The 12,809-nt window shown below is 41.1% G+C and overlaps 1 protein-coding gene across 10 annotated transcripts in view; it reads left to right on the top strand.

Moving 5' to 3' along the window:
* septin4b (septin 4b) overlaps nucleotides 1-12,809 on the top strand; it is a 64,871-nt gene that overhangs the window by 43,313 nt on the left and 8,749 nt on the right. For 3 of the 10 annotated variants that reach the window (XM_079885356.1, XM_079885362.1, XM_079885363.1), the window contains exons 2-7: nucleotides 10,438-10,534; nucleotides 11,027-11,113; nucleotides 11,188-11,311; nucleotides 11,480-11,614; nucleotides 12,312-12,429; nucleotides 12,516-12,617. In XM_079885356.1, the coding sequence (XP_079741482.1) occupies nucleotides 10,525-10,534; nucleotides 11,027-11,113; nucleotides 11,188-11,311; nucleotides 11,480-11,614; nucleotides 12,312-12,429; nucleotides 12,516-12,617 (576 nt within the window). In that variant the 5' untranslated portion in view covers nucleotides 10,438-10,524. Of the gene's footprint in view, nucleotides 1-1,946; nucleotides 2,035-5,495; nucleotides 5,581-6,883; nucleotides 7,007-9,390; nucleotides 9,709-10,437; nucleotides 10,535-11,026; nucleotides 11,114-11,187; nucleotides 11,312-11,479; nucleotides 11,615-12,311; nucleotides 12,430-12,515; nucleotides 12,618-12,809 lie in introns of those variants that run through there. The other 7 variants (XR_013822684.1, XM_079885357.1, XR_013822683.1 and 4 more) reach the window with 6 other exon arrangements.

The raw sequence follows: 12,809 nt of genomic DNA, 5'->3' as shown, positions 1-12,809 counted from the left end.
TCATCGGCTGGTGTTGGTCCACTATGCTGTCCACTCAACGCAGCCGTCCACCAGGACATTTCCAGAGCACTTCATGCTTCCTTCAGCAGACAAGCTTTATGGAGATGCTGACTTCATTTTCCAGCAGGATTTGCACCGGCCCACACTGCCAAAAGAACCAAAACCTGCTTCAATGACCATGGTATCACTGTGTAATTACTGTGTGATTTCATGTAATATTCTAATTTTCTGAAATCCTGTTTTCGTGGGTTTTATGAGCTGGAAGCCCAAATTATGTACAAATAAACAACTAAATACTTGAAATCGTTTAAGTTGTGGGCCCTGAATCTATAATCTATGGAAGTTTAACGCTTTGAATGGAATTATGGAAATAAATAAACTTTTCCATGATATTCTAATTTTTTGGAAAGGGTCTGTATATGTGACTCTGGACCACAAAACCAGTCACATGGGTCAATTCTTTGAAATTGAGATTTATATATCATCTGAAAGCTGAATAAATACGCTTTCCATTGATGTATGGTTTGTTAGAAAAGGACAATATTTGGCCGAGATACAACTATTGAAAATCTGGAATCTGAGGGTGCAAAAAAATCGAAACACTGAGAAAATCGCCTTTAAAGTTCTACATTTATGTTGCCGATTGTGCTGCATTCACTCACAAAAATAAATGTTTTATATACGGTTTATTTACGGTAGGAAATTTATAAAATATATTAATGGAACATGATCTTTACTTAATATCCTAATGATTTTTGGCATAAAAGATAAATCGATAATTTTGACCCATACAATGTATTGTTGCCACACCCGTGCGACTCGTGACTGGTTTTGTGATCCAGAGTCACATATGTAAAATAAAGACTCTCCCCTGTCCTCTATCTGTACCTCACTGACATACTTAAGACGCAAAAGAGGATAAACAATGCATATAATGACACCAGAACACTAATCCTTGGAGATGATGGTGTTGAGATTATGGTTTGACATGGGCTTTGCTGTGTCTGGTCCTGTGATCTGCATTAATGGAGTGTTTGAGTGGTTGTCGTGTGTGTGTGTTTGGGTTCTTTGTGCTGCGAGGGCTCAGATGTGTCAGTCTGACGTGTTCAGTGGCGGCACCAGGCTTCACTCGGCACCAAAACACTCGCGTGTGTGTCACAAACACACCGGCGTAAATATCACCCGTCTTTCACAGAATATTCAGTCAGACTTTAAAAGAGTAAAAGAGCAGTGTTCAGTAATGTTTGTGTGCGGCACATTCCTCCCACGAATACATAGAAGAATCTATATTTATAAGTGTGTGTGTGTGTGTGTGTGTGTGTGTGTGTGTGTGTGTGTGTGTGTGTGTGTGTGTGTCCAGGCTTTGCAGATTGGGGACACGTGGCTTTTTAAAGTCACTGGACAGATGTTGTTTAAAGCCTCTAGCAAGACAACATCACTCTTGAAGAAAGACAAGAAAGAGACATATATGTACAATGGAGAAATACAATATTATGAGGGAACAGAGATAAACGGAAAGAGAAAAACAACCGCTCTAATTCCTCTCTGCTTTTCTCCTCTTCTCTAGCTTCCTAGTTAACTAATAAACCTGCCATTGTATATTATAAACATTTTTGGCTCTTTGCTTTTGCTCCTCTTTTGTCACTTTGGATTGAAGCATCTGCTAAATACATACATGTAAATGTGATAAATGCAGCTAAATATGTATACATATTTCTAGTTGCTAATTTGATCAGATGGTCTGTGATGCCCTGGATGACTCTGTGATGGTATTCATATATATATGACTGACAGCTGGGGGGTGTGGCTATGCAAATGAGCTTTTACAGTGGCATGAGATGCATGTGCTGGAGGTGTGGCTATGCAAATGAGCTACATGAAGATGCAGACAGACAGTCAGTAGGTCATGTGCCTTCTTGTGTGTGTGTCTCTCTCTCTCTCTCTCTCTCTCTCTCTCTCTCTCTCTAAACACTGAGCGTTTGCTCTCCATCAGTAATAATGGCAGCAAACTCTGAAGTCAACAGCGATTCTGAGGTACGTCTGCTGTCTGCACACTTTTGTGGATGTTGACTTTGCATTTGCTCAATGCATTTACAGTGTCGGAGGATCTTAGGAACGAGTGTGAGATTGAATAAGAGCTGATTTCTGACACAGAAGCCACCAGATGTTTCAGTGTGAGCATGTTTTAGTGTGATTTCATTAGTGGATGATAAAGTGGATTCTAGCCCAGTCCGGCTACTGATCAGCTTTTGTGTGAAAATGCATGATTATCTGTATGGTTTTATTAATGAATAGCTCATATGGGAAATTTTGGATTGATGGTCAATATAATCATATTTCAATTTAAATGACAAACGTGTTTAAATTTGTTAAAATGTGCATATGTGTAAAAACATATTTACAAACTGAAAATTTCAAACATGAATGTGCATTAATTTTGATATTGTTGCTCAAGTTTATGTTGTGTATCATTTTGATATTGTTGCTCAAGTTTATGTTGTGTATCATTTTGATATTGTGCACCTGTTTGAGACTTTCACTGGAGTCTGACACACACACACACACACACAAAGAGCTCCGCTGTGCTGATTCACACAACAGCTCCATTGACACACACTCAGCTGCTGTCACACACACTCACACCTACAGCTCACTGCAGATATATCCGTCAAAGCTAATGAGGAGGCTCTTCAGGAGGTTCCTCTTCTTCACACCCCGTCCAGCTGAACTCTGACCTCCCGATGTTCAGCAGGAGCCCAAAGACCCTTCAGGTGGATCTCAGGCTGTCGGCTGAGCCATCGCTTGACATGTGATCACAGCGTTACATTCTTCGGCAGGTCTACTTCATTAAACTACCACAACAAATTGGTATTTGTTGGCTCAAAAGTGCACAAACGGCACAAAGTGGACACGGTGTGTGAGAGCGAGCTGGATTGTTTGTGTGTGTAGCGGCACCAGTGAGCTCGTGTTGAACTGCAGCTCTCCAACAATCACATCAAACTGTGTGAACTTTCAGCGTAGTGTTGCTGCGTTGCTCTCTTTCCGTTTATCGTTTATTAAAAAGTATAGCAGTTACCCTAACAGTTTCAGCCTTTAATCTCTGCAGTTGTCGTCTCCTTTGGGCTGCTTCAGTAGTGTTTTTGTGGCGGTGTGTGTGTGTGTGTGTGTGATATCTGTGCTGGATTCACACACTGAGACGTTCATGCGTGGCTGAGCGGATCTGACCACAGTGACCTGACAGACAAGCGCTGGAATGATGACCTGCTTTCTTCTTCACCGACTGAAAGGTGGATGTTTTCTGCTCCTCGAATATAATACTTTAGATTAGGGTCCAATTCTCTCTATTAACTAATAACTATGGCTTTTGCCTCAGTAAACTCCTAATTACTGCTTATTAATAGTGAGTAAGGTAGTTGTTAAGTTCAGGTGTTGGATAGGATTAAGGGATGTAGAATGCAGTCATGCAGAATAAGGCGTTAATATGTGCTTTATAAGTACTAATTAACAGCAAATGTACTAGTAATATGCATGATAATAAGCAACTAGTTAATAGTGAGAACTGGACCCTAAACTAAAGTGTTTCCTATAGCACTATAGGCTTTGTCAGATGACACTTCAGTTTATTTGGCTTTGAAACAGAAGGAAAAGAAAGGTTTCAAACTCTTGCTTTCCTGCACGTCTGTGTGACATTAAATCTGAGATCTCTTTAAACTTTAATGAGAGCAAGACTGAAGTTATTGGTTTTGGCTTACTAATCTTAACCTTGCTAATTTGGTGTACTATATTAAACCATCTGTGGACAAACAGGGTGTATGTTAGGTTCCTCCCTTAAAGGGATAGTTCACCCAAAAATAATTTGTACCCATAATTTACTTACAGTTGTTCCAAAACCTGTATGAGTTTCTTTCTTATGCTGAACACAAAAGAAGAAAAAAAATGTTGGTAACAGTTGATGTTGATTTTTTTTTTTTTCATACAATGGAAGTCAATGGCAACTATCAACTGTCTGGTTACCACGTGTAAAGGACAAGTTTGAAGGAGTTTTTTTTTTTTTTTTTAATTCTTAAAACAATATATGCCAATGTCACTTAGAATTTGAGAATCTTCTTGGACTATATATGTCATTGTGCAAGTTTTTAAACCAATAAGTACAGATACTTTTGTTGTCAAGTTTATAAGTTGTCAACTTAAAAAAATACTTGGAAACTTTTGGAAACTTGGAAGATTTTGACACAAAATACTTTTAGCATTAATATTGCCACGAAACTATGGATTTCTGGACTTCTACAATCTCATATCTAAACCTATTGTTTCTTAGGCCTAGAAATCAAGTTCTGCAGAGATCAGGGACATGCTCTGAAATTCCTTAATCTTGCTCTTTAAATCTTTCTCTGCGTCTGAGATCTGTTAAGACTTTAATGCCGATTATAATCACACTCTTGACTTTACCTCATGCCAGCGGCTGCCCTCTTTCCAGCATGAATAAGAAGCTGAACTGAGTAGTAATCAAAGAAACAGTTCACAATCCTTCTAGAAACAAACTCATTTACTCATTCACAGGTCCAGACTTGGTGTGTCAGGTTTGATGTAAATGAAATCAAAGGCCATTACTTCTCTCTTGTCTCATAACTGAATGTGAATAACATTTGAAAATATTTTTTTTTTGTGAACTATTCCTTTAAAAGACACTTGGGGGCAGATTTACTAACAGCTTGCGCCAACACAAACCCTCTTTTGGTTTTAAAAAAACTACTGTCAGGATTTATTAAGACACTCAGAGAAAAATTAGCGCTGAAAAGACATGGACAGTAACTTATTGTAGGATTTTCCCTTTCAGACTCAATGGGAGGAGAGTATTTAAATGAATCATGCGAGGTGATTTACTAAGGTTTGAGCTCGTCAATGTACTGGTGTTTGCGCCATTATTTACCACCCAAAAACAACATGTCTTAAACCAGATGCTAATTTGCGCTGCTCTTGATAGATTGTGTTGGTCATTATGGAAATGATCCGGTGTCTGTGTTCTTTCACACGCGTGTCGTCAGTAGATCACGCTCTGAACTTTCCACTCCCATCAACACTCACGCTAATCTGCCCTGTTTAGTAAATCTGGCCCATGGTGGCAAACAATTACAGCACTTTGAGAGTGTGTGTCTTTGTGCCTGGCTTGAAACTCATTCTCGACGTCCTCAAAAATGTAAGGCTGAAAGCTCGGCATTGATCTGTGGAGTCCCACTAACTGAGCAGATCCCTCAACACCAGAACATCATTCATTCCCCATAAAGCACGTGAAGCTCATGGAGATGATGGCAGCTGTGTGTATCTGCTGAACGTGAGTGTGTCCTGGGTCAGGTTTAGTGTAGTGTGTGTCGATAGCGCTGCGGTGGAGGCGGCTGCTGATTGGTGCCCTGGGGCAGCGGGACAGCTCGATGCAGTGAAGGGCACTGTGTCCCCGCCTGGCCGGGTATAAAGCCTGAGATAATGAGCTGGCCACCGGGTCTCCAGTGGGAAAGGGAATGAGGAGCTGGCTCCGACAAGACAAGAAGTTTAGACTGTTTCATCCTCCCAGAGGCGTTTCAGGTGAGATTCTGTGTGCATGTTGTGGAATATGGGCATCAGAGTTATCTTGTGGGCTCGCTGTCCTTCATTTGCTTTATTTTATTTTATTTATGATATATATCTTATTCTGCTTAGTTTTGTTTTCCACAAGGCCATAAGAGGATGTCGCTGATGTAAATGCTCCTGCTAGATACATAATATAACTCATGCTGTGAGCTGTTGTTCAGTTCCCTCCCCAGCCTGATCTCCAGCACATCCGTAACGTCTCAATAATATGAACTGAATGTCTGAGTAGGCTGAGCTGAAATCTTCATGTTAGACTTGAGGAATAATGCTTTACCATGAAGACATTTCAACATTTTCAAGCCAGGTTTTTGTCACTATACTGTCCAGTCTGTTTCTGGAGGCCGTGTTTCAGTATTGAGCAGTGATTGAAATAGGCCAGTGAAGCCTGTGGTGATGGAGACTGAACATCGATCTCTGCAGCTCGCGTGTGGTGTAAAGCAGGTCACCGTCACCTAATCCAGGAAGCTCTTCATTAGTGCTGTTAGTCAAGTCAAGCGTCACTATTGCTGTTTTAGCACTATAGTATAATTATGAATCACTAGATTTATGTATGGTTAGATTAGGTTTATAAACTCTAGTCCCGCCTCTTTAATAAGAAGATTAAAGCCCTGATGATCAGCATAATAACATTTTACCAATACTCATTTTCATCACTAAAAATTCACAGGGCCTGCGAAAACATTTATATGTTTAGGTCCTTTTTTTTTCCTTTTCTGTGTAAAAATGCAAAAATCTAGTTTCTTTTTCCTGTCAAGGTGACACTGATTCATGCTAGCATGTAGTTGGGTTTCCTCAGAATTGAGCATTAGACATTTGACAGACCGTTCCATTACTTATTACTGCCATAAAACATTTGGTTAGATGTGTGTTGGCAAATTCAGTTCAAACACCATTTGAATGTGATAACGTTCTTGTATCACGTGGTGGTTTTTGACTTGTTTATTTATTTTTTTGCATATATGGTAGCATATTTAGTCGTTACGACACACTGAAATATCTCTATCGTCCACGCTACATCTAAACCCAGGGATCCTGAGAGGAGCTCCAGTGGCCAGCTGTGGTGTTGTGCACTGGCATCCATTGGCTGCATCAAGACCTGTTGCAATAATGTAATCATTTCATATTTTTCTTTTTCTCTCATCCCCTTGCCATCCTTTCCACCAAACATTACTCCCATGTAACATCCCTCCACCTCACACTGCTCTCGGTCTGTCCCCGCCGTGCGCCTCCTCTCCTCCCCTGTCTCTTGTGGTTGGAGATGGCAGAGTGCACAGTAGCTCCAGTAGCGATGGAGGACAGTGACCGCGAGACCGACTCGGCATCAGATGAGCAAGACTCTATGCCAGCGTCACCTGAGCCCAGGATGCATGAAGTGGAAAAGGTACTGGTGATCCTCCCTCCCCCCCACGGTCCGTTTGACCTCTGACCTCTTAGGAGACTGCCCTTAGATATGGACCACTCTTCTACAAGCCAGCATATTAACTTTAATTATTTGTTAAAGTCAACTTGAAATTGACCTTGTTTTACTCGTTTCTTACTTGCTTTCTTATTGTGAGCAATTTATCAACGTACATTGTTCTATTGTCTTTATAATCTTTCATCAAAAAGTAATAACTGAAATTACTTTTCCTTTTGAGTAATATCACCTAGGACGGAAATTGTTAAACGATCAGTCAAATAGCTATTTAGGTCAATCGCAAATGCAGTTCTTTGTAGTGCCAGTTAAAGTTCATGTAACAAAGGTTACACCGTAATAGCAAATAGAGATTTATTTATCCCAAGGTAACCAGTGGGATACATGGAGATGGTCTGAATCTGCCGGTCAAAATGTCTTGTTGCAATCAGAGAAAAAAGAAAAACATTTCATTACAGAAGTCGAATGTTGCAAAAGCCATGTCATGTGATGATGTGGCCTTGACCTGTTCAATGGCAAAAATCAGTTTGACAGAACAGAAAACATGCAGATGTATTAGGTGAGAAGCCTGCGATGGACGGGCCGCCTTCGACTCGAGACACTGGGAGTCCAGCATCCCTGCGACCCTGCGTAGGACAAGCGGATTGGAGAACGGATGGAAATTCAGTGATAAATGTTAGAGACGAACAGCAGGCAGGACTCTTATGGGACATCTGTTCAGTTCAGTGTTTGTGTCTTCCAGGTTGTGGCAACAGATTGACCATATGACCATCGTTATAAAATCACTTTTCCAGTGTACAAGATCATGCCTGCACCTCGAACACGGATTCACTGCACCACGATGCATTATTTATCTGGACAAGTCTCAGAGCAGTGGAAACCTGAGAGGGTCACATTGCCCACCCATCACATGCAACCTTTAGTTTTACATCTTGGCCTTCTCTGAACAGGTTTACCAGGACAAAAAAGGCCATTGTTAGAGTTTAAAGACACCAATATGGTTGTCAGCCATGTTTAAGTTCGCTAGTCAGAGGCTCATTAAAGAGCATAAATGAAGCATGGCCCTTTGCAGCGTGTATATGGCTGATGTGTTGAACAGAACTTCTTTAAAGGGGTGGTTGATTATGATTTCTTTTTTCTAACTTTAGTTAGTGTGTAATGTTGCGGTTTGAGCATGAACAACATCTGCAAAGTTACGACGCTCAAAGTTCAAAGCAAAGGGAGATATTTGCTTTTACAGAAATCGATTTTAAGGACTACAACAAACGGCTGGTAGAGACTACAACGAACTTCTTCACTAACCCTAAAATTTACATAAACCCCGCCCCCGGGAACTCATTTATAGATTATCATCACAGAATATGCTAATCAATGACTAGAAGATAGTTAACTCCACATCAGCTACATAAATTCATCAACTAACCATTCAGAAATGTTGTCACTTCTTCTTGAGTCTCTCCATCTTTGTCTGACTCTGGTTTGAACATAAAAGACTAAAAGTTTTCGAAATTTTCAGTGTGTCTGTGTGAGGTAATCAGAGCTGCTAAACACACAAGCTCTTGAAGCTCCGCCCTGTGTGCTGGGAGCAGCAGCTCATTTGCATTTAAAGGGACAGGTACAAAAACTGCGTATTTTTGCTAACCCTGAAAAAGTGACAATTTTAACATGCTATAAAAATATCTGTGAGGTAGTTTGAGCTAAAACTTCACATACACTCTCTAGGGACAACAGAGACGTATTTTACATCTTGTGAAAAGGGCATTATAGGACCCCTTTAACATTCGTATGTCTGCTCGCATGTCTCGCCAATCTGCTGTGGAAGGACTCTCGTCTGGAGTGAGTGTGTGGTCCTCAATAGAGCTGTGTGGACTGGAGCAGGAATCTTTACTCTTTATTTCACAACAGCATTGATTCTGTCATTGTTATCAACTCTTGTGCAGGGAGTATCAATGTCATCTGTGTTGTGTCTTGATGTCTGACGTCTTGTGTGGACACTAACAACAGTGTAGACGCGTGCACTCCAGTTTCATCTTCCTCAGGAACACTCCTTATACCACTTATGTGCTTCTCTTGTATTCATTATACCTCGTAAAAACTTTTACCATGGTAACCTTAATTTCTGTCAAACTGATGGAGTTTTCATTTACTGGGTTACTTCTCTAGTAAATGGGTATTTACCATGGTAATGTTTTGTAAGGGCATGCACTGTGTTTTTTGTCTAACCACTAAATGGTCTATTCTCTTTTTGCTTCTCTTCTCCATGACCTTAACTTTCCCTATTAAACCGCTTCTGTACCTGCCCATATGTTCTGGCCCGACCCCTAACTTGCCCGATCCCCTCCTGACCTCAGCACTTCCCTAAGGAAGACTCGGAGGACTCGGAGCTGGAGCACATCATGGGACATCATCCGCCCAGAGAGGGTCACCCGTTCGCCCACCCCGGGCCCCATAAGGCCGATAGTGAGGGTGAGGCTCACAGCAGGCCTCACACCCCGGGGACACCCACCTTCCTGAGGCCCGTGGCGGCACCCAGGGGCCCCGGAGAGTTAGAGCACGAGTCCAGACACGGGGCTCAGCGGGGCCACGTGGACTTTAGCCTGCCGTCTCCCATCAGCCCATCCAGGCCTAAAAGCCCCTGGGGTCGCTATGACCCCTATGACGCTACTGAGGTAATGAACGCCGGGGTCTGATTTCCATCATGAGCGTCCGTGCATAAACACCTTGAAACATCACTCCCAACAAGCATAAGAATCACATGTTGGAATGTACCATGGTATTCTTTGAAGTTTCTTGGAGCACTATGAATGGTAATCCTTCGGTACCATGGTACATATCAAATATTACCACAGGATTGTTTTGTGAGGGATCTCAGTTGCCCGGTTACCTCTCATAGTTTTTGTTCTGAATTGGACACATGTTTTGGTTCTTGAGATTGTGTTTCATCTGTCACTTGCTTTTCGGGAGGATGGATTTACATTTTAATGGCATGTTTTTAAGTGGATCCTGTTGGTGGTCTAGAGCATGTTTGTAAAAGATAATTAAAGGCGTAAAACCCTTTTTGGGTTTATGACGCTCCACCCCACATCTTTCCTAATTCACTTCAATCCAAAGCCTGGCACGTGTGGTTTGCCTACCAGAGAGAGACTCTCACAATGTCTGTCATCTCCCGCTGGCTGTTATGATAATAAGAGATATCGCCTACAAACTGAAGGCTGACGTTTCACTATGCTGAATACATATTGAGAAAATATGTTTCGTTTTTTGATTCTTGGGTTCTCTCTCCATCAACTTGAGTTAAATATATGTTATATGTTGGTTGTTTGAATGTTTATTTGTTTTAAATTATATTTATCATATCTATCTTTCATCATTCTCGTTCTCTCTCTTTCTTTCTTTAGGACCAAGACAAGGAGTATGTGGGATTTGCTACTTTGCCAAATCAGGTTCACCGCAAATCTGTGAAGAAGGGCTTTGACTTCACTTTAATGGTGGCAGGTAATTTTTTAACATCATATCTGTGGAAATTAGCTTCAAAACAAACCTTATGAAAAAAGTGTGTTCTCCTTTTTCTGCATTTTAATGGTATAGTTCACCCAAAAATAATGTAGTGAACCATCTTCTTTTTTTTTAATTGTTCACATTGCTCTTTTTCACCTACTGAAAGTGAATGAGAACTGAGGCTGTTGAGCTCCAAAATGGCACAAAAAAAGCACCATAAATCATAATAGTAGTCCATATGACTCAAGCACTCTTATGGAGTCACATGATAGCTTTAGACTGAAATGTAAGCTGTTATTCTCTGGAAATCTCCCTGTTCACATCCATTCAGACATATAGTGCCAGTTTGAAGGTCAGTGACTAGACTAATCTGTGTTACTGATGTCAAACGTGGTCATACAAGAAATGAAGACAAGATTTTCATTTTTGGGTGAACTGTTCCTTTAATATCAATGGTGTCGTTGATGATGGAGTTTTTGTTCCTCACAGGAGAGTCAGGTTTAGGAAAGTCCACCCTGGTCAACAGTCTGTTCCTTACAGATCTCTACAAAGACCGCAAGCTGCTCAATGCTGAAGGTGAGTTCATCTCTCGCGGTTGTTTGCTGTGAGTGTTGCTGTACTGTATGTTCTGATGGCTGTGTTGTTGGTAGAGCGGATCACTCAGACGGTGGAGATCACCAAACACACAGTGGACATCGAGGAGAAGGGCGTCAAACTCAAGCTCACTATCGTGGACACACCAGGATTCGGGGATGCTGTCAATAACACTGAATGGTACAGTATAGGGCTACAGTAACATCATGCATGCTAAACTCACAAGATTCACATTATAAGGCAGTACAACAAATAAAAGTCAACAAGATTTTCTTGTATAATTCTTTTGATTTTGGAGTGAATATGACACAGGTTTGGTGATTCAGTGCTGTGTCTGTGTGTTTTCAGCTGGAAGTCAGTGGCAGACTACATAGACCAACAGTTTGAGCAGTACTTCAGAGATGAGAGCGGACTGAACCGCAAGAACATTCAGGATAACCGAGTGCACTGCTGTCTCTACTTCATTTCACCCTTCGGTCACGGGTATGAGTGTCATCAGCATTATAAACGCAGATCTGATCAAACCTGACTTCTTTATGGTGGTGTGGTTTAGTGGTTGAGGCTCAAGGCTGGTATTCAAACTCCATAAGGGCAGCTAAAGCTCATCTTACTCAACAGGGATCATCTCTTTAGTATGATAGTATGTGTACTGTAAAGCACATGCTTTTATGCAAGACATAATCCATCTGATAATGCATATTTCACTCACTTTAATGCGACACATTTCCTTTTAGTCCAGATGCCCTTTTTACATCACCATAAGTCTTTTGTATTTGGAGAACAACAAGATCAACTGCTTGATGTCTGTTTGAAATGATACGGCTTCGTGACTATTAGAGTCATACAGTATATAGGAGTTTTTTTGTTTGTTTTTTACTGGGTGAAGAAAAAACAGTCCTAGTATAAGTAAGTGCTCTGTCTCAATGAGAGATCTGCCAGTTAAAAAGTAACCAGCTCCCACAATCCATCTGTGCCCTCTGCTGGTCATGTCTGATCTGTGTCGGGAAGGCAAGCCAAGTCAACATGTTTTTTCTGTTGTTGTTGTTATTGCACCTATTACCAACATAAAGCACAGTATCTCCAGCACCAATGACAGAGAAATCAAACATATAAATTGCTGACAAACTTCTAGTTTGTGCTGTTGTGTGTGTTGATCATCGTCACTGTGTGTCTGCATCAGTTTAAGGCCTCTGGACGTGGAGTTTATGAAGGCTCTTCATGAGAAGGTCAACATCGTTCCTGTACTAGCTAAAGCTGACACGCTCACACCAATGGAGGTCAAGAAAAAGAAAATCAAGGCAAGTGCCCAAGCTGTCAAAACCTGTCCCGTGTGTTGTCAGTGTATGAACCGTTGGGCTTATTTCAGCTATTTGTGCTCCGGCAGATTCGAGAGGAGATCGAACAGTACGGAATAAAGATCTACCAGTTTCCAGACTGTGATTCAGATGAGGATGAGGACTTCAAACAGCAAGACCAAGAGCTCAAGGTTCAGGCTTGTTTTTCACATATTGTGTCCTGAGCCAGAACATGTGTGTGTGTTTTGCGAGTTATTCAGTAGTTCAGTCAGTCCATTCAATTAAAAAATAACTGAAAAAAAAAACGGACCCACTTTATATTAGGTGTTTTTAACTACCATGCACTTACATAAAAAAATAGTTGGGTACAATATATTTATTAT

Source organism: Squalius cephalus (assembly GCF_949319135.1).
Source record: "Squalius cephalus genome assembly, chromosome: 11".
Lineage (NCBI taxonomy): Eukaryota > Metazoa > Chordata > Actinopteri > Cypriniformes > Leuciscidae > Squalius > Squalius cephalus.
This window is presented reverse-complemented; position numbering and strand designations above follow the sequence as displayed.